This window comes from Mus caroli, unplaced genomic scaffold, assembly GCF_978045245.1.
Source record: "Mus caroli unplaced genomic scaffold, Mus_caroli_1 scaffold_8, whole genome shotgun sequence".
In the NCBI taxonomy this organism is placed as follows: domain Eukaryota; kingdom Metazoa; phylum Chordata; class Mammalia; order Rodentia; family Muridae; genus Mus; species Mus caroli.
This window is the reverse complement of record NW_028227263.1, coordinates 62,128,829-62,150,306: the sequence shown is the minus strand read 5'-3', so window position 1 is coordinate 62,150,306 and position 21,478 is coordinate 62,128,829. Positions and strand designations below refer to the sequence as shown.

Sequence of the window (21,478 nt, the reverse complement as noted above, 5' to 3'; positions counted from 1 at the left end):
AGGTCCAGAACACTCTGTATGGATCACAAAATGTCCATCATCACATCATGAGGGCATAATGACCCTCCATACAACCACACGTCTGCCAGAGTTAAGTAAGGAGGGGAGATGGGACCCAGAAAGCCTAAAGAATGGAAGACTGAACTCATCCCTGATTTTTTAAAAATGTAAAATAAAACAGTTTTTAAAAGTCTGATGATCATTTAATCTAAAAAGAGGTTTTTAATTGTAGGAGTCTGTAACATTGATAAATCTCCTCCAATAACTCAGAAAGGTGCCTGCAAACCTGAAAAGGATATGAAATTTGCTATAAGAAGTACAGGTGCATTTTCCTAGTGCATTAAAGGAACATGAACATACTCTTTGTCCACCAGTTTCTTGCTTTTTTTTTTTCTTCATAACATTAAGGAAGAAGCTAGAACTCAGTAGTCAAGGGAAACATGGAGAAATGATGGATTTCCTCAAACAGAAGTAAACATTTTAAAAGTGTCTGCTGTGTGCATGCAATAAAATTCAATAAGCCACCATCTCCATGAATAAGATATGAAGAACAGACTAGTTAATAGACAGAAGAGCCAAAAGATGGAGGTATCCTGCTCATCTCTAAAGGGGAATTGATTACTTGTTCCTCTCTCTTTACATCCTGGTGAAAATTGCAAATTAAGAAAGTAATAGATACAGAAACTAGAGAAATGCTAGCAAACAAGTTAGGATGCTCTCTGAGGAGCTGCAGAGTCAGGGGAGCAGACAGGGTTACAGTGGTCACCAGCAGGTGACCACTAGACAGTATCAAGGGGAGACCCATCAGGAGAGTAGCAGAGTGCTGTGCCCAGTAGAATAGCCACAGACCCTTGGGTTCTGACCCTTTGGGGAGTAACGAGGGCCTGGAGAATTCTGCCCTGAGGCTCTCCAGCCTTAGCGTTGGTTCCTCTCACATACAAAAGGCTTATTGTCCACTGTAGGCTCATGTATCATACTGCTTCCTGTCTGAACTAATTAGCATGGTTTGATAGGCCCCTAGCAGAGCCAGGAGAGCAGGAGAACATGAAAGATACCACAGAAGAAAACATGTTTTTAGAAAAAAAGTCCTGATGTGTTTGCTAGCCTTCGCTGGATTTATTTTCTTATTTTCTGCTAAAACAATGTCCTTCTTAATACTAAAATTTATTATTAAAATTGTATATTTTATATTATTCTCTATATTTTAAATATAAATATATATTTATATTATTAAAATTTTATATTAAAACTTATTATAAAATATTAAACTTAATATTAAAAAGGACCTCAACATCTGGATGTGAAGTAATATCAAGCATAGAAGTAATGCAGATCAGAGAACAGCTGTAAAAGTCAATAAAGCTCTCTCTATGTTAACCAGGCTGCTGGCAGGCCAGATGCCATTGCATCTATGTTCAAAAGTGATTTTTATTGCAAATGGGCTATGTGCACATGCATATATGGGTCAAAAGTACATACATACCAAGGTGCATGTCTGGAGGCCAGAGGCAAGCTTGAGGGGGTTGTTTTCTCCTCCTACCATGGGGATTCCAAGGATTGAGCTTGGGTTGTCAAGCTTGATGACAAACGCCTTTCCACACTGAGCCAACTTGCCAGCCCATTTTGTGTGTGTGTGTGTGCGTGTGCGCGCACATATATGTATATGTATGTATATATATATATATATATATATATATATATATATATATATATATATATGTTAGGATGCTCAATACATATATATATGTATTGTTGGCATATACCAAAACAGTCTATCAAATGTAAAAAGAAAAAACAATGTTACTGATTACATCAATGCCAAAAACTACAAAATATTTGATAATAAACAGGAAAATGTTTTCTTATGAATAAAATCATAAAGTATGATTAATTGACAGGAGAGTCTAAATACCTTCTCATGAACAAAAATTATATCATGTACATAATCATTCACTTGAATTACAATTTCAATGCAAATCCAGTCAACATTTCTATAGAGGTTTTCAATTGACTTAACAAGATCCTCCTCGCCTGTATGCAGTGAGGAGCTAAGAAACATTTGAATGGAAATTACAAGAGGGAGTAGATGCAGCATACTGCAAGATGCATGATAATGCCATTTTAATGCAACTCGAGACTGTGGAATTGGCTCAGATATAGACAGTAAGCAAATACAAAGTGATAAAGCATCCAGAAATGGACGCCTGTGGAGATATGAGCCAGAAATAGCATTGTAAATCATGAAAGAAAGGGCAGAGTAGTCAATAGGCGGGGAGAGACAATTGCTGATGTATATAGGAAGACAGATAGCTAAATCCTACGTGAAAATCAATTTCAGATACACTATAAGCCTGAATGTGGAAGATCATGCTTCAAAATTCTAGAATATGCACGTAGGTCACACCTAAAATATCAAGGCAGAAAAGAAGTTAAGAAGTCACAAAAAGCATAAACAATAAAGGAAAAGATTAATGAGGCTTGCTACATAACAGGCTGTGAAACTGCCTTAACTTTACCAAAATCATTTACAGAAACAGACACACAACATCATGGTTGAAACAAGGTTTCTCCCTAGATTTTCTCTGAACTTGATTCTTGGAAGACTTGTCTCAATTCTGTAGACTTTTCCTTTATTGTCAAAGCTTGATTTGTTGCTGTTCTACCCACAGTGATGGAGAGGCTCAGCTTGTGACTGGTGTACAAGGGAAGTGAGAGAGAGAGGGGGGGGGAGAGAGAGAGAGAGAGGAATCAAGCTGGAGGGAGGAGAGAGAGGGAAGAGAGAGGGGGACAAGTTTTGTCTTGTGTCCTGGTGGTAGAAACTACCTTCTGTGCTTCTGGAACCAAGTCAAGGAAACCGAACCACTGAGTTGTCAATGTCTTGGAAAGTTGCTGCATTAGCAACCAGAGCACCAGGGTTCTGGTTCCCTGTGGGGACATAAGGAGATTCTTGATCAGGTCTCTTGTTCTGCCTGAGTCTGGTTCTCTTAAACTCTAAAACAGCCTCACTGCATTGAATTTTGATTGTTTCTAGTTCTATATGAGAAGACAGATGATTTGTAAGCAAGGTCCACATTACTTTTGCAATGACAGTGAAGGATGGGTGAACTGGTTGGCCCTGCTGCCATTTAACAGTTGTAAAGTTTAAGGAGGAATGGTCAAGATCTCAATGTATGGAAACAAGTGAAAGATGATCTTGAAGCAAGAAGTACCACTTCCCTAACTTGCAAAACTTTAGCTTTTGCCAATTACAGGAATGCAGAATCTCAGTAGAGCTCTGCAGAAAGGATCTGATTAATTTAGGGAAAGTACTATTAAAAAACAGCGTGCTTTTGCCCTGTGTCTAGTATGAGCAAAGCCAGAAAAATATGTTCTATAGAGTATGGTAGGGCCTTGGAGAATGGAAACACTGCCTTCAAAGTTCTTTAATGAAAGCTGAGATAAACACAGAATTAAAAAACATATCATCTTGGTTCTAAGTGGATGAATATACAAAAAGATTGAATTTATCATTTCTTTCTGAGACATAAACTTTAATGACAATATTTTGGAAGATGCCAGAAAGATCCAGGAACATATACAAAAGGGCCCCTAGAAATGAAAACATAAGTGATGGTCCTCTTCTTTCTCTGAAGGACTGAAGATATAGAAGTTTGCTTCAGTAGCCCATAGTTCCCTAAACAAAAATCCAGAGGGAGGAAAGAGCTATGAAACCCCAGTAATGGAACCATCACAGGGAGAAGAGGCATCTATTGCCTTAGGTAAAGAGAAGTTGCTCTTGGAGCAGAGCAGGAACTGTCGCTAGCTCCTAGTCCTGCTGTGACTTGATGTGTCAGGGTGGGTTGGTATCCAGGAGGACCTCCCCCTTCTCAGAGGAGAAGGACAGAGAAGATGGGAGGAGAAGGGGCCTGCAATCAAGATGCAACGTGAATAAATAAATTCATTAATGGAAAAAGTAGAAAAAAAGAGAAGTTGCTTTAAACTCCTAATGCTGCGAATTCTGGGACAGGTCTGAATTCAGCCATCCTGAAAGCCCAGCTACTGTCCCAGCAATGTAGCCCAAATGGGTAAGCAGATGGATGGAGCGATGACATTAGGAGTCGTGGGAGAGGGCTGAAGAAGATTAGGATCCCCAACCTTACACTGAAGGAATTATGTGGATGTGTCTGGAGCTAACTTCCTAGTTGTTTTGTGAGTTTTTCCAGGCCAGCCTTTGTCTTCAAGGGACACTCCATCTGGAAGTGATTAGCCCTTTGGTCATAAATAAGTACCCTGTGGTGCTTTAGTCATAAGCCAAATATTCAAAATAGGTACCCTAGCAGAGCAGCTTAATAGAAGTACTAGCAGGAAATATGTTGTTGTTGCTTTAGGACCCATGAAGAGAAACATGTCTAGTAGATGTACAACCCCAGTGTTTCCAGAAAAAGAATGTGTGACCTTGATCCAGAGTTGTTCCAAGGGCAGCCCATGATCCTTGCAGGACGATAGTCAGCTTTATGAACTTGGACTTAACCTACCTACTGGGACTTAATCCAACTCATTGCCAGGAAACACTCAGGACAAACATTACATATGGTTGTTTAATTTGAGATTTTTCACTCAATTTTGACCATTTAATTTTTTCCCCTGGAAAAGCATTATTGTTGATGTTTTCCTGTGTCTTGGTTGAGTTTTACACAGAATCAGCTCATTAGGGTTTTTATCTATCTATCTATCTATCTATCTATCTATCTATCTATCTATCTATCTATCTGGACAGAGAGAGAGGGAGAGAGAGAGAGAGAGAGAAAGAGAGAGAGAGAGAGAAAGAGAGAGAGAGAGAGAGAGAGAGAGAGAGAGAGAGAGAGAGAGAGAGAGAGAGAGTTATAGCTCATTTCCTTCCTAGAGGTGTGTATTTGGTTCTTCTCTTCTAGAGTAAACTTATCTCAAGTTTGTCTAGATTCAGACTTTAACAAAGAACCTGCTGATGGGCTTGTTTTTAATTTGGCTGATTTGCTTTATCAATTATTAACTACTACTCTTAACTCTGCTAATCTTATCTTCCAGATGCCCTTGGTGCTTCTTTGGTTGAGTGTTTGCTTCACTGCATTTGTTTCCTCTTTTTCTCTGGTGAACGTCACGATTTTGTCTCTGAGTATAGTAAACAGCTGTCACTCATCTTGCCCAATGGGTTTTACTATATCCTAGTCTCATAGAGTGATTTTCTAAATATTCTGTAATTACACTCTATCATTAACCCAATAATTATTTTAATGACATTTGAATCATAATGCTATCAGTTTGTTCATTTGTTTAATTCTTTGTGGTTAGAATGGCTGCCCATAAAATTTAAATGTTTTAGAATTTATATATACTTTTGTGAATATTCTTTGTAAATGTATATTAAATCGTTGTTCTGTGGGCATCCAAACAGAATGAATAATCTCTACAAGCAATGATAATGTCCTTTAGCATGGAGAAAAGATGGCGTGGTAGACACCTAGCACATTTCTCAATCTCTAGAACATTAAAACAAAAGGCACAGATATGGGCAGAAAAGGGTGGTATAGAAAGATGCTGAAGAGCAACTGGTAGACAAAGACCAGGTAAAACCCAGAATGGACTTACAATTTTTCTAAGAAACAATAAACTGTAACATAGGCCATTTAGCAACACTATAGGGAAGAGTTGAGAGCCTCTCAGTAGAGCTTTAAGCAAAATATCTCTGAAGGTACACTTTGCAAAAATACAGCACTCCAAACCAAAAACAAAAAACCAACCCAGTTTAATACAAGAGACCTGATATGTATGCATCAGTCAGATGCAAATGGGATGATTGGCATTATTTTCTGGTTTGTTCAGTGGTACTGGGGCAAAGAGCCATCCTAAAGAGCCTTATCATCGAACCACAAAAGCTCCTGCATTTTTATATATTCAAGTCTGCTTAAATGAGAAATGACCCCTAATAGGCTCAGACATTTAAATTCCTGGTCCTGTGTGGTGTCACGGTTTAGGTAGGTTCTGGGAATTTTAGTCAGTGGAACCGTGCTAGAGGAATGGGTCACTGAGGATGCATCGACTGTGGTTTGTAGTCTTGAGGACTTCCAGTTCACTCTTCCTGCTTCATGTTTGTTGTTGAAGATGTGCTCTCTCAGCTTCCTGCTCCAGCTGTATGCGTCCATGCCTCTTCCACCTTATGGACTCTCTCCCTGGAACCAGAAGCCAAAACAAATTTTTCCTACTTAAGTTGTCTTGGTCACGGGATTTTATCACAACCACAAAAGAAATTAGTACCATATAATAAAGATGACATATAAGAAACTGATTAGTGTTGTACTAAGTGAGGAGAAAACTGGAAACACTTCTAAAATTGGAAATGATATAAGGATGGTCATGATAGCCACTCTTACTCAGTTGTAGTTGAAATCTTGGCCAGAGCAGTAAGGAAAGAAAAACAATAAAATAGAGGGATGCTAAGCCCACACATTCCTGCTTTCTGATTCTGTGATTCTAGACATTATGAGCTCCACCATAAAACTCTAATATTTGAATAAAACTTTTCAGCCAATAATCAGAGCAAAAATAAATATACTAGAAGCAGTAGCTCCTTTTTGTTGCTACTTCAAAACTGTAATTTTGCTACTGCTATGAATCATGATGTAAATATGTTTGGAGACACAGGTTTGTCAAGAGCTTTGTAACCCACAAAGAACCACTGCCCTGGAAGATCAAAATACCTCCTTTATTCAACAAAATTAATATCATGAAAATGGCCACAACACTTAACAAGATACATGGTTTCATTACAACCCCTTAAAATCCAAATGACATGTAGGCTTGGAGAGATTGCTCAGAGGTTAAGATCATAAACTGCTCTTGGAAAGAACTTGAGTTGAGTTCCCAACACCCACTTTGAGCAGCTTATTACTACCTGGAACTCCAATTTCAGGGGATCTGACACTCTCTTTTGGTCTCCACAAGGACCTGAACATACATGTTGCCCATAAACTCATGCAGGTACTCACACATTAATAAAAATAAATAAATCTTCTTAAAGTCCCAATTATTTTTTTCAAGGAAATGGGGGGGGAACCTTAAAATTCATGTGCAAACACAAAAGACTCAAAATATTCAAAGAACTCCTCAACACAAAGAGCAGTGCTGTAGGTAGCCTTTAACAATGCTACAGAGCCACAGTGGGTAAAGCAGTATAGCAGGAATATAAAGCAGACATGTTGATTGTGGGACCCAGAATAGATCGGAGGACCCTGAAACAAGCCCACACAGTTACAGTTACCTTGTCAAAGGTGCTGAAAGCATACATCAGAAAAGAGATGGCTTCTTTTAACACACAGTGCTGGTAAAACTGGATATCCACATGCAAAAGAATGGAAGTAGAGCCTCACCTCTCCGAACCACCCCCCATTACAAAGGCAACTCAAACTGACCTTAAAGTAACTCCTGAAACTTTGCAGCTACTTCAAAAAATTGCAAAGCAAATACTTCAAGATCTAAGCATAGGCAAGGACTTTCTGAAAAGAACTCCAGGAGCTCAGGAAATCATTGCAAGAGCTGGCAAATAGGGTTATATCGATTTAAACAGCTTCTACCCAGCAAAGGAAATAACAGAGTGAAAGACTGCTAACATAATGGAAGAAAGTCTTTACCAGCTATTCATCTGATAGGCAATTAATATCCATAATGTATAAAGAACTCAAAAAAGCTAAGCACCAAAAGAGCCAGTAGTCATCAATAAAAAAGGGGGAAGGGACAAGTGAAATGATGAGAACTCTTCAAATGAAGGAAAAATGATTGATTGATACATGAAGAAAACATTTATATGTCAACCATCAGGGAAATGTGAAGCAAGGTTACACTGAAACCTGTGCATGGTGGAGTAGGTACACTTGTAATTTCAGCATTTAAAGGCGGAAGCCAGGAGAACTGGACAAGCTTGAGGCCAAACAAGGCCAATTAGTAAATTCCAGGCCATTTGGGGCTACAGAGTCACATTCTGTTCCTTTTGTCTTGTTTTATGTTTTTGTTTTTAAAAGCAACCAAACAGAATAAACAAACAAACAAACAAACAAACAAACAAACAAATAAATATTACATTGGTATTCTATTTCATTGCAGTTATAATATCCATCATAAAGAAAACCACAACAAATGTTTGCAAGCATACATGGAAAAAGGGAATCCTCATACAGTATTTGGTGGGAAAATAAGTTATCCAGTGGTCATGTAAATCAATATAGGGGTTCCTCAAAATAAATTAACACCAAACTGCTGCATGAGCCGCCTTTAATACTCCTGTTTATATACACGAAGGGATTCAAGTCTGCATGCAGTAGATAACACTTGAAATATAAACGTACTGCTGCACTGTTTACAATGGACAAGACCTGGGTCAGCCTGGACATTCATTTTCTCTGTTGTAGGGATAAAAGGATAAAAAAATGTAGTGTTTATTGATAACTAGAGTTTCAGTTAACCATAAAGAATGAAATTACTTTAGATGTAAGAAAATAGATGGAGGCATGAGAATCATCATCCTAAACAAAATAAGCCAAACTCAGAAAAATAAATATCAAAAGTTTTCTTTTATACGTTAAAACTTGAAAGCTGAAATGTCATGACAGTCAGAGGGGATTATTAGGGATGCGAGAAGGGATGAAGCAGGAGAGAGTAATGGAGAATGAACAAGATCAAAGTACATTGCATGTATATATAAAAATATTTTTGTAAAACTCATTGCTTTAGTAGATACAAAGTAGATACAGTTAGTAGATACAAATAGATACAAGATACTAATACAACAATGTCCATTAGTTTATTGATCATATTATTTGCATCATTGCTATCATTTTTACCAGTTATCACTACATGTCTAAACATATTTTGTAATCTATACTTTTCTAATCATGTGTTAAAAGTAATATTCACTGGCAATATCCAAACAATATAAAGATAATCCTAATGTCCTGCACCACTCCCTCACAAATTTTTGTCATCATAATATGAAATTGAAGATGCAAATTATTATGAAGCAGTCCAAAAATTATTCTTAGCTTCAAATTGTTATAATTGGTTGAATGGATTATTGAAATTTTTCATTCTCTCGTGTCTTTACTGCACTTGAACTCCTCACTTTTATTTGTTCCTGGTGGAGAAGTACTGTGTCATAGAATGTGTTGCTGTTGCTATGAGGGCTGTGTCTGTCTAGCATGCATGAATAGTTAAGATCCTTTACTGTCTAAAGAAATGAGTTCTGTTGCTCTCAATGGTGCACAGTCCCATTCAGTGCCGAATCCTCTTCTTCTGCGCCCTGTGGATGCTCGCCTCAAATGTAAACTGTAGAAAGTCTACATGACCCTAGGAATGAGATTTTCCCTTCTATAGATAACCCATTTTCTCCTTTCTCTTTATATCTTTTTATATATGACAGGGTTATCTTTCAAAATGAGCTATCACCAAGAAGACTGGAGTCTCTCTCCCTCTGAAGTGTCTTGAATTTGCTTGATCTTTCTAAAAGATGTAAGGCTTTCTTTCTTCCATACAGGGAACTGTTCATTAACTTTTAAAACATTCCTTCTATTTTTTTCTCTCCTCTTGTAAGTATAATTGGATTCTTGGCTAGATGATGACCTTTGTTGTCAGAAGATAGATTTGCATCAGGTTTTCTCAACTTCAGGAGTAGAAAAGCTCTCCTTGGTGTTAAAGATTGAAGGCCTAATAGGCATAAGAGCCACTCATGGACAGAACTCAGACTTCTCATATGTCATCATAGGCTAGGTGTGGGATGTGGCTCTGTGGCTATCCTCTCCCTTGCAGTGGAAAACACTGGTAGGAGACACGATGAGCTATGTACCAGAAGAATGTTCTTAGCAGGGAATACATAAGCCAAGCTGAATGCTAGACTGAGGACTGAATAAGAGAAAAATGGCATAAGGCAGTGGTTCTCAGCCTGTGGGTCATGACTCCTTTGGAAATCACATATCAGGTATCCTACATATAAGATATTTACATTATGATTTATAACACTAGCAGAATTTCAGTTATGAAGTAGCAACAAAATAATTTTATGGTCAGGGGTTACTACAGCTTGAGGGACTGTATTAAAGGGTGGCAGCATTAGAAGCTTGAGAACCACTGGTATGGGTGTGTGGCTAGAGTCAACAAGAGAATCACGATCCCTAGGTTCGTACCAATTATGTGAGCTAAGTAGAGAAGGGCCTCACCGCAAGGTAAATCCAAGAAGCATAGATACATACATGTGTCAGCGCAGATAACGAAACTCAACAAGAAAGCAGGCTCAGAGGAGACCAGCATGGGTGTCAAACCCAAATTCACCAGAATTTTCTATTGGACATTCAATTCCTAGGCTAGTGGGAGACTGTGAGAAAATGTAGGCTAGGCTAGGGAAGGGCAGCTCTTTCCTTTTGTAAACACCACCTAAGATGGAGCTGCCTTATTTTGCAGACAGAAAGATTTACCCTTTTTCAAAGTCCTCTACCAATGCACACAAGATTTGCACCCATGAACAGGTATCTCCATGGTGTGTATTTTTCTTACATGACACTGTGTCACAATTGTGTAGAATTTTTCATTGTTTAGGAGCAGGGTAATGTCCATTTGTAGGACTGTTCCATGCCCCATCAACTAAAAGTAAGAATGTAATGTGTGAGAGTAATTCTGTAAGGAACAAGAGTTCCCCAAGGCTGCTTCAAGAGGAGGGTCCTTTAGTGCAAGGCCAAGCAAGATCAGTCTTCTCACAGCCTTTCCTGGTATTCTTACTCTGGCTTACCAGTGTTGCCATCAAAAGAGGTAGAGCTCCACAGCCTGATGAACCAGCGTGTCAAAAGGAGGGCCAGGTAAAGCTGCACTGGCAAGAATCCATACCTTCACTTGGATGCTACAGCCTTGATGATACCTTGATGAAGGCTTTCCATAGCTTTGCACAATTTCTTTCTCTCATTTTCTCCAGCTGTATGATTGGCATTGTCTGTCACAGCTCATGCCCAAAGCTGATGCCCAATTTCTTCCCTCGTTTTGGTCCTTGGTTCAATTTTAAGGTGCAGTTTTTCTGACAATATGCCAGTGAGTCAATCTTCATCAGGTAGGCAAAGTTCTTTTCTCAATCTCTCTCTCTCTCTCTCTCTCTCTCTCTCTCTCTCTCTCTCTCTCTCTCTCTCTCTCTCTCTCTCGTGTGCCTTTGGCTGACTTGTTCCCATTTCTCTAAACTTAGGGGAATAGTGTAGCTTAGGGATAGCTTGTGACTTTTACAGACTAGACAGAAGGATCAAAAGGACTAGCCAGACTTAGCTACATGGTGAAACCCTGTTCCAAACCAAAGCAGACAGTGAATGCTTATTGTAACCACACAGAAACAGTGACAAATGGGCAGATCCTTCCCTAAAATGGCTCACAAATGACTGCCACTGTGATAGGGAAAGACATCTCAAAGACAAATTAGTAAGGATTATAAATAAAATTACGCTATTCTGAAATGTTTTCAAAATTCCCTTCATAGTTTCCTATTGCCCATATGATAGCTACTATGAGTTGAAATAAATTCAAAAGTATGTATTTATGGTTATGGGGATGAGATGTCCAAAATACACCTTAAATGGACTAAAACCAAGGTATTAGATTATTTCTGGAGGTTTCTGGAAAAAAATCCATTCCCTGTCTCTTCCACTTCTAGAATCTGCCAGAATTTACTGGCTCCTGGCCACATCAGCCCTGGCTTGTGGTCACCTTGCCTTCTCCTCTACTATGGCCAGAACACCCTCTGCCTCATATATAGGATGCTTGTGATTACTCAGAGCAGCTCAGAATAATATATCCTTGACATAATCACATCTTCGAAGTCCCTTCAAAATCCTTCCAAGGATTATATTGTGAATTTGTGGGAAGCAACATTCAGCCTACCACAGTCCACTCTCTGGCCCCAAAGACTCAAGCTATCCCTACATATATCCATTTCATTCTAACATCCCCCAAACTTTCAGCTCACTGCAGCCTCAAATCGAGATCCCAAATCACATCATCTCTGTAAGACGAGGGTGAGGACTCAGTATGAGCCATCTCAGGGAAAATTCTTCTCTCTTTATGGACCTGGAAAACAAATTATCTGCTCCAAAAACACAGTGGTGTGACTGGTGCCAAACAGCTGTTAAATGCTTTCTCATTTCAAAGGAGGAAAAACAAATGGAAGGGGACTAGGAGTCATCAGTCCCAAGAAGTTTCAAAATGCAATCAGAAAAACGGCAAGCAGTCTCCAAACCCTGAGATTCTGTTTCTGTTTAGTTAGATGCTCCCTTCCTACCCACATTCTGTGCTCTGTGTTAAGACTGATCTCCCAGACACTTCTTTGTCTAAAGAGTAGCATATCTTTCATCAGCATGCAGAATTCTATTTCATTTTGTCCATTTTAGTCTAAACTGGCTGTGACTCTATTGCTATGTTATCTCAAGAACATTGTTTCTCTCCAATGACTGTCCTGGACCAAAGGGTCCTCCAAGCCTCCTGTCTGGACACTCACCTCTCTAACCTCGACTGCTGCTGTGATGGCTGTGGGGACCCATGTGTGGTGTGTCTAATTTTCTCACTGTTATTAAAAGGTTGTCCAATCCCATCCTTGGCCTTTTCTAGAGAACATGGCTTCCTGCTGTCAACATCATAATTCTTTCCCTTTCTGCCCCTCAATGGAATAGGCTGAAATGTTTGAAGGCAAGGATTAGGTCTAATTCATTTGAGCATCACAAACACATTAAGTACGTACTCTAGCTTTCAGTGGGAGTTTAACATCTCAGTATAGGACAACTAAAAAAAGTCAATGTCTGTCTGTTTGGGGTCAGCTGTCTGTCAAAGCAGTCTCTGAGACAACTGATGTGTGGGATTTAATCTTAGTGTACTCCATGAGAAACTGCCATAGGATTTTGACAAGTCGAACAAGAAGCCCAGTAAACATGCAGCTTCGGGAGAAAGACATTCTCACCTCCTTGGCTCCAAGGCACCAAGATGTTTAAATTATATAACAAAGTTTGTCTCCATCCAAGCCTAGAATCTGTATTCCCCAAATTTATAGCATCCATCTTTGGCTATGGGCCACTCTAGGGTGATGACTCAGGTCCTCTCAGTTGTGTACATGGAGCATGTTGAGAGCATAATCCTTAGAAGCTTAGTAGTAAGGGTCTAGGAAGTTGTGGTAGTGAGCTGTTAGGATCCTGAGAACTGCTCAGGGCCTGGAGGCTGTGTGTATGGAATGACAAGGGGAATCTTGGAAAGCAACAGCACAAGTGCCATGTTACAGAGCTACACTATAGAATAGGTATGGTAGCTAAAAGTGTGGTACAATGACCACACATGCTCTTAGCAGAAATGCTCTTTTCTCCTACCTGAAACAGTGCTGTGACATGCTGCATTCTTGCTCTGGAGGATTCTGAAAGGCTAGAGATGTTCAGATATTGGAAGCTAAATCCTAAGCCCAATATGGAGTTCCACCAGTTCCTCAAGCCATGTTTTTCCAAGCCTTGACTGTCATCATGGCTTCGATCATTACCTACCAAGCACTAGCACCATTCTGACAGCCCAACTAAGTGTTCCGATAGAGGAGTGTGGCGACCAAGTATACTCCCACTAGACACTGTGATTGGCTCCTTGTGACCTGAGTAAACGCCATCCACTTAAGCAATTTGTCAGCTGGGGAGCTGATTCAGACAGGTCACCTTCTATAATGGTTCTGCTTCTATTTATAGACCAAGCTGATTAATGCTCGTGGTCAACGCTGATTCGGGTTGCCCTGCATGAATTCACAATGTCGCTGCAGCCTGCTGCTGATCCCTTTGGTGACAAGTGGCAAGCTCTTTCAAAACCTTCATTTTCTGCCCAGGGTGCCTGGAAGGAAGAGGCCAAACATGAGCTGTCATCTGGAGGCCAGAAGGGGTGGCCTAGCCCTGGCTTCTGGTGGCAGTGTCCTCTACCAACTCAGTGCCCTGTGTTGAACTCTAACCCCAGATCCACATGCTCACAGTGTTTTGAAGGTAGGGATTTTAGGAAGTGAATAAGATTGAGACAGATGAGAAGAAAAGATCATAAGTGGTCAGATACACACATAGCTCATGAAAAAACAGTTGCTGAAGGAGGAGCTGCAGTAAGGAATCAGGGATAGCAGGGGTGGAGAGAGAGGGGGAGAGGAGAACCCACTAAAATACACTTGGGTTGCAAATGTCATAGTAATAAATAAAGTATTATATCCTAATTTTAAAAATAAAAAAATATACAAAAAGAGCATGTCATGGTAGTGGGGTCTCAATCTAATGACAATAGTGGCCTTGTGCAAAGGTCCATACACCAGCTGTGCATAGTGGTTTATGCCTATAATTCAAGCACTTATAGGGTAGAGGCAGTAGGACAACCTGAGGTACTGCCTCTCCTCCTCCTTTGGACCCTGCCCTCCAAAATCAGACAAGACCCACAAAACTGCCTCTGGCTCATTGTGTCTGAATGGAGTAGATGGAAGGTGGAGTGAGTTTCATCATGCTACTTCCCGATACTAATATGTGCTGCCATGTCGAGCTAGTTTAAATCAATACTTAGTAATAATCCTTAGTGGATTGTCTGGACTAAGTCTGACTTTGTCCTGTGACCGCTTGGCCCCCAGAGAAGAAGAGCAGCAGTTATAAAGCAGCAAACACATGTGAAGACACCCCTCAGATGTGGGCCATAGCAGAACTGGACTTATGTTGACAGGATTAGAGATGAAATTCTAAATCTGTATTCCCAATTCTGACGATGTTTCAATGTATCTGCACAAGCAGATCCCCAGCCACCTGCATCCGAGGGACGGGGGCGTGGAAGAGAGGGAGAGGGAGAGGGAGAGGGAGAGGGAGAGGGAGAGGGAGAGGGAGAGGGAGAGGGAGAGGGAGAGGGAGAGGGAGAGGGAGAGGGAGAGGGAGAGGGAGAGGGAGAGGGAGAGGGAGAGGGAGAGGGAGGAGAACTTATGTGGGCAGGTATGAATGCACACGTGTGCTCATACACTCAGAGGCCAGAGGACAGCATCAGGTGTCATTCCTCCCAGCATGTCTGCCTTTTATTTCTTCTCTTCTCTGTCACTGTTCTAAACTCATCAAGTAGGTTCTAGGCTGGCATGCCAACAAGCTTCATGCTGGCTCTCCCTAAGATGGCGTTCTAGAGATGGAACACAGGCCCTTCCCTGTGCTTCAAGTTTCCTTTCCTGACTGAGCCTTCTCTCCAGCCCCTCTGTCAAGCAGCCTTTGACTCTACGACGTTTTGTTGACTTTAAATTCATACTCACATGATTAAAAGCAAACAAACAAATAAGGTCTCGCTTTGTGGGGTATCAGTCGTGACTGGCATGTTAGCAAATTTTACCAATGCTGGTTATGAGTCCAACTAAGGTCCCCCAAAGGAAAAGGCATAAAGTGGAGAGCAGGGGCAGAGACCCTCCTTGAGCATCTCCAATTTGTCCTAGCATAGTATGCAAATTTTCACACAAGCCCTGGGTCTAGGCACCCTCACCGTTGTGACCACCTTATTTCTAAGTTTTTCTACAACTCTGAGGCTTTTCTCCCAGTTCCTGAGTTTGTGTTCTTTATTTTGCATCCTGAATTCCCATGGCATCTGGCAGGACTCTTTTCTGCTTGGTTCTTCTATACCCCAGCCATGATACTACAAGCTTTGACCAGTTGCAGGGTCAACCCAGAAACTACTCCCCCCACTCCCAAATGTCACTTGTTCAGCCACCTTCTATCTGCAGCCAAAGTATGGATAAACACTGGATTAGGCCAGCCGCATCAGTGCCAAAAGAGGATGCAATTATGTTGGAGCCGACTGAGCAGGAGACTGTGAAGGCGTACCACTCAGTTCCTCAGACACAGCAGCTGAGTTCCATGTTAAGTTCCCTCCTGGATGTCATGTCCTCACATTGACACAAAGCTAGCTGGAACCTGTGCCCTCCTAGTAATTAAAGCTAATGAGTGTTTCCCCCATCTGGAGGGTAGCATGGGGGAATCTGCTTTTTGAGGCCACATTCTTTTGTTGACACTCACCCTCAGGCCAGGAGACATTGAATATATTCCCATGGGGTGAACCTACAAGATTGAGGGCAAGACAAGGTATGAGAGGGCCACAAAATGAATCTGCTGAGGTCTGACCCCTACAATGTACAGAGCTCCTGACACTTACTTGAGGTCACTTGTTCAGAACTTCAGTCAGATCTTATCAAACTAGAGGACTGAGCTGTGTCTAAACCCAGGAGCAAAAATTGACCATGTGGACACCATGCTGGCTGCAGGGCCGGAAACCTGGGGAGGGATGGTAGAATCCTGGGCTTCCCCAGGTGCCTCTGCAGCATCGCTCTGAGACCCCAAACAAGCCTGGACTTTTCCACATTCCAGTATTTCATCTATGGAATTCTCAAATAATTAATAAAAATAATATACTTTTTAAAAAACAGACTATGAAGATGTCCAGTGAGATGGATCACAAGAAGCTGAAGAGGGGGCAATAGGAAGGGGAGGAAAGAGATCATAAAGTCAGGCTGGGAAGGGGAAGGAAACAAAGGTAATAGAATCAATGTCCTTGAAATCACAATGAGGCGTCCCCACAGGGACCTGGGAGAGCAGCAGAGGAGTGGGGAAAGACCGATGAAACAAAGTCTGTATGAAAATGTCATAACGAAACCCACCTCTTTGTATGCAATTTTAAAAAACTAATTTGGAAAAAAAACAAAAACAAAAACAAAAACAAAAAAGGAAAGAAAATCCAGCATGTGCCAGAAAGTGTATGGAGGTGCTGTAAGGCATGCTTCCTTCCTGCTCAGCCATGGTCTCACTTGGAGTAGAAATCTCCAGAAACAGCCAGTCTTCTGTTCTTCTGTTCCAGCCACCTACAGCTCTGCTCTTTGAGAAGCCGTGCTGACTCACTGGCTCCAGCTGTGATGCTCAGCTGTCTGTCCATCTTGTCTCCTGGAACAGCTCAACCCAGGGTCTTCCTGAAGTGGTGATCACTCCAGCTGGCAGGTCAGTGGCCCAGGGATGGCTGAGGACAGAGGTGTAAGGGCAAATGAGGATGTTTAAGGTTGGGGTGTCTGGGTATTGACTTTCATTTACCAGCTTTGTAGCTTAAGCATCTATAATTACAAAATGAGTGTGTGTAGGGAACTGGACAGACTTCTCAGCTCCATGCTCTCTGCCCTGCAACTGACCTCACTAGGAACTAAGCTAGTCATCCTCACCTGCCCCACCCCTAGGCTTGTGTCAGCCCACCTATCTTATAACTAGCTGGTCCCAGGCCCAGAGGTTATGCTGGACTTTTATACACAGGCTCAATTTTACCTAATGCACAGGTCCCCATAAAACAGATGTTGTCTTCTGCACTCAGAGCATTGGGCCTGGAAGTCTGTAAGGCATTCCCAGGTGCTTGAGCGATGCTGCACAGACCAGTTAACTGCAGCAGAAACTGGACTGGGGTCTGCCTGACTGCTCCAACCTTGCCCCTTCTGTGCCTGCCATATTTGTCAAAGCAAACTGAGCCCTGGCACAAGCCATGGGGGAGTTCCTAGAAGAATGAGTTCCCCCTGCTTCCCACTGATGTACAACAGCAGCTTCTTTTCTGCCTGTTCCTACGTGCTGTTCAACCCTCAGTTTCTTTAGAAATCGGGTTCTACTAAATTCTTAAGAAATATTCACCCACCATTTTTAAAGTGTTTTGATCATGCTCTGCCACTGCCTTTGCTGAGTGGAGAATGTTGCCCTTGTGACAAAGGCTTTTGGAGTAGAGGCAGCTACAGGGCACTGGCCCCAAGCTGATCCCTCAGCCCACTCCACCTATGTCCTGTTGAGAGTCACTGTCACCCCACCACTATCACCCTAGGGTGTATCTTGCTAGAAACAAAGATTGCCTACATGTTATAGGGTTGCAACCATATGAATGCCCTGAGATGGGGTGGCCTCAGCTGTATGCTGCTGCCCTTGGTGGTAGCTTACATAGACAAGTGGCCCTGACTTCCTCACTGACTCTCTCTACAGGGATAGAAAATGGTACCAGTCAGGCCAGAGCTCTGGGATCCCACAGTCACTGCTGCAGGATGGAGGAACCTACTCCCGAGCCCGTCTATGTGGATGTGGACAAGGGGTTGACCTTGGCTTGCTTCGTTTTCCTTTGCCTCTTCCTCGTAGTCATGATCATCCGCTGTGCCAAAGTCATCATGGACCCCTACAGTGCCATCCCCACGTCCACCTGGGAGGAGCAGCACCTGGATGACTGAGGCACATGACAGGTCTCAGTGTCCTGGACACACCTCTGTACACCCTGGCCAACATCCTGCAAGCTCTTGGAGACTGGGAGTGGCTATAACCACCCAGAGATGGAGAAGGCTCACCTTTGCCTTACTGACTCTCACATAACCACCAGAGGGAAATGCCAGCATGCCTGAGCCAAGGCAGTCTGGGGAAGCCTTGGGGGAGAGGAATGCTAAGCCATGACTCAGGATTGTGGAGGTCACCCTGGGACTCCACTGGGAGACAGACAGCAGAGTGATGGTCCCCAGCCCAGGCTCAAGGGCACCTTTGAAATCTGGACCAAAACCAGATATTCTGGTCTGTAAACAGTGGTCAGGAGGAGACTGACCTTCAACTACACAGCACTGAGGGGTTGCTGAGAGCCCAGTACCCTCTACAGACTAGCACTGATGAGGCAGGAAAGATGGAGACTTCAGGGGGGCTTCTCCTGCAAATTCTCACAAGGCACACAGCTACTTCCAAACTTTTTTTTTTAAACTCAGATACAGAGGGAATATATTTTTCCTGTTAAAAATGAGATGTGCATTTTAGACACTAGGGAAAATATAGATAAATAGAAGGAAAGGGGGGTAAGTAGCACTTAAAATCCAACCTCCCAGAAGCCATCATTTTGATATATTTCTTCAAGTCTTTTTTACAGGAATTTTTTTAGTAATTCACACCATATGCATGATGCTGCATTGATCCGTATGATAGCTTAAATATCTTCTGCCTCACGAGATACCACGGCTGTTTTAGTGACTGAGAGTATACTGGCTAGGCCATGGCTGAATATAGTCGTTTTCTTTAATCTGGTTAACTTTCTACTATGTACTCACAAGAATCACTTCACCCACTAACCTTCAGAAGCTCTGCATCACAGGAGCTCCAGGAGAGAGCTGGGTTCTAGACCTGCTTCAGCTATTCAAAGGCTGTAAAAGTCACCTCACTTCTTGGTGCCTCCATTTCCTCATTGAAATATGGGAAGGAGAAGTCTGTCTGTCTGTCTGTCTGTGAAAGCAGCCATGTCACAAGTGGGAGCTGAGAATAGCTTGTCTCTTCTGTTGTCTTTCCTTCATCATCTTCTCCCACACACTGTCCCGTGTGTGTGTGTGTGTGTGTGTGTGTGTGTGTGTGTCTATGACCTTGCTGCAAGGCTTCTAGGTCACAGCCCACAACCTTTCACAACCTGCTTCAACTCCTGTGTCCTTATTATATGACCCCTAAATAAATCAGCACCTGTGAGCTCCAATTTTGTCATCTATAAAATGGGGGTGTAACATCTACCTCACAAGGTTGTCATGGAGATAAAATGGGAGGACATAAGCAAACCCTCCTTGCCTTCTAAGAGCCAGAGCTCCCAGCCAGTGCCACATTCACAAGTGGCCAGCAGACATTCGCAGGGACACCAAGACACCAGGATACCAGACACCAAGGCACATGGGCTCATGTCATCATCACTATTGCTATTTATTTTCACATATATGAGGGGTACCTATTGTGTCCTTCCAGGGTAGGACCTGCTGCCTGTCAAAGGAGACCTGTGCTGTGGCCCTTGGGCCTTCTGCACCACCCACACTCAAGCCCTAGGTCCCCATGCACATTAGGCTACCTGGGAAATGACTTTCCAAAGCACTATCACACACACAACATGACCCCTGAATGTGGACACTCTTATCAAGGTGGTTTTCCAGGGTATGGTGTGTGTGTGTGTATGTGTGTGTCTGTCTGTCGGTCTCTGTATCTCTGTCTTTCTCTCTCTCTTTCTCTGTCTCTTTGCCTCTGTCTCTGTCTCTCTGTCTCTGTCTCTATCTCTGTCTCTCTCTGTCTGTCTGTCTGTCTGTCTGTCTGTCTGTCTGTCTCTCTCTCTCTCTCTCTCTCTCTCTCTCTCTCTCTCACACACACACACACACACACACACACACACACACCACACACTGTCAGATGCACCAAGAAACAGATGGCATAGGCTCCAAACCTGGCACTGAGGCATCACTTCCAGCCCACCCTTCCTCAGAAACCTCCCTCAGAGACAGCATGCTCTTCTGTGGAAACCTGTTAGGATGGGTTTACAAAGTCAATGGGGGTTGGGGGGAGGAGGTTGTTCCCAGCTGTTAATGACAGAACAGCAGGAAGAAGGAGAGATCTAAAGAGCTCTGAAGACCTCCTGTAGAGGCCTTTTGGAGCTCTAGGAGGAAAAACAGGATGCCCTAGGCTGTGTTCCTCAGACTGCCTGTGCTGAAGGTCAAACCACACCTGCACATGAGGAACCTACCAGAAGCAGCTCACCTCCTCCACAGACCTACAGAATCACACTGGGCATCCACGGCCAGTTAGCCCTGTTAGCCAGGCCCCTGGACGGCAGTAATCCCTGTTTGAGAAACCCTCCCCAGGACCTCTGGTCTCAGCAACCTCCCACACCTTTAGTATTTTCTTTGTGCTGGGGAAATAACATTTGAGAAAAGAGGTGATTTCAATCCCCTTTCCCAAGAGTCAAGCTTCTAACAAGGCAACAAAACAACGCTTTCTATTTGTACCTATACCCTCCCTTCTCATTTGTATCCTCTTACAAGCCCTACTTGTCCATAAGTACCATTGCTTGTGTACCTTCAGACGCTCATTCAACTAGAATCACTTCCCAGGCAGCTTTCACACTGTTGCCCCTTGCCCCTTGTTTGTATCAGTGTGTGTGTGTGTGTGTGTGTGTGTGAGAGAGAGAGAGAGAGAGAGAGAGAGAGAGAGAGAGAGAGAGGGAGGGAGAGAGGGAGGGGTGGGGGGGTGGGTGTAGGGCTGCACGTGTCCTGGTGTATTCATGTGAGCATGTGCTTGCCACAGTGCATGTTTGGAGACCAGATGACAATCTTGGGTGTTGGTCCTCTCCTTCCTTGTTGCTCACCGGTGACATTACTCCCCAGGCTAGCTGGCTCACAAGCTCCCAGTAATTCTCCTCTCTCTGGCTGCCTTCTCCCACAGGCACACTGGAATCCCAGAGGTGCCCTTCTGCACCCGTTCACTTTCACATAAATTCTGGGAATGGAAGCTCAGGCCCTCACACTTGCACAGCAAGCATTTGCCTACTGAGATGATTTCCCAGCCTCCTCCCACCCCTTTTTATCATTTTTAAGGTGTGTTTTTTTTTACAAAAGGATCCCCTCATACATGCACATGACACTGCAGACCACTATACCAAATAC

At 42.6% G+C, this 21,478-nt stretch overlaps 1 protein-coding gene across 1 annotated transcript in view; it reads left to right on the top strand.

The window, feature by feature from the left end:
* The window catches only part of Ctxnd1 (cortexin domain containing 1), a 45,155-nt gene extending 24,980 nt beyond the window's left edge, over nt 1–20,175 (top strand). The window contains exons 2-3 of the mRNA XM_029479219.2: nt 16,888–17,024; nt 18,033–20,175. Coding sequence (XP_029335079.1) covers nt 18,092–18,271 — 180 coding nt within the window. The 5' untranslated portion in view covers nt 16,888–17,024; nt 18,033–18,091 and the 3' untranslated portion in view covers nt 18,272–20,175. The remainder of the gene's footprint in view (nt 1–16,887; nt 17,025–18,032) is intronic.
* Nucleotides 20,176–21,478: the final 1,303 nt, after the last annotated feature.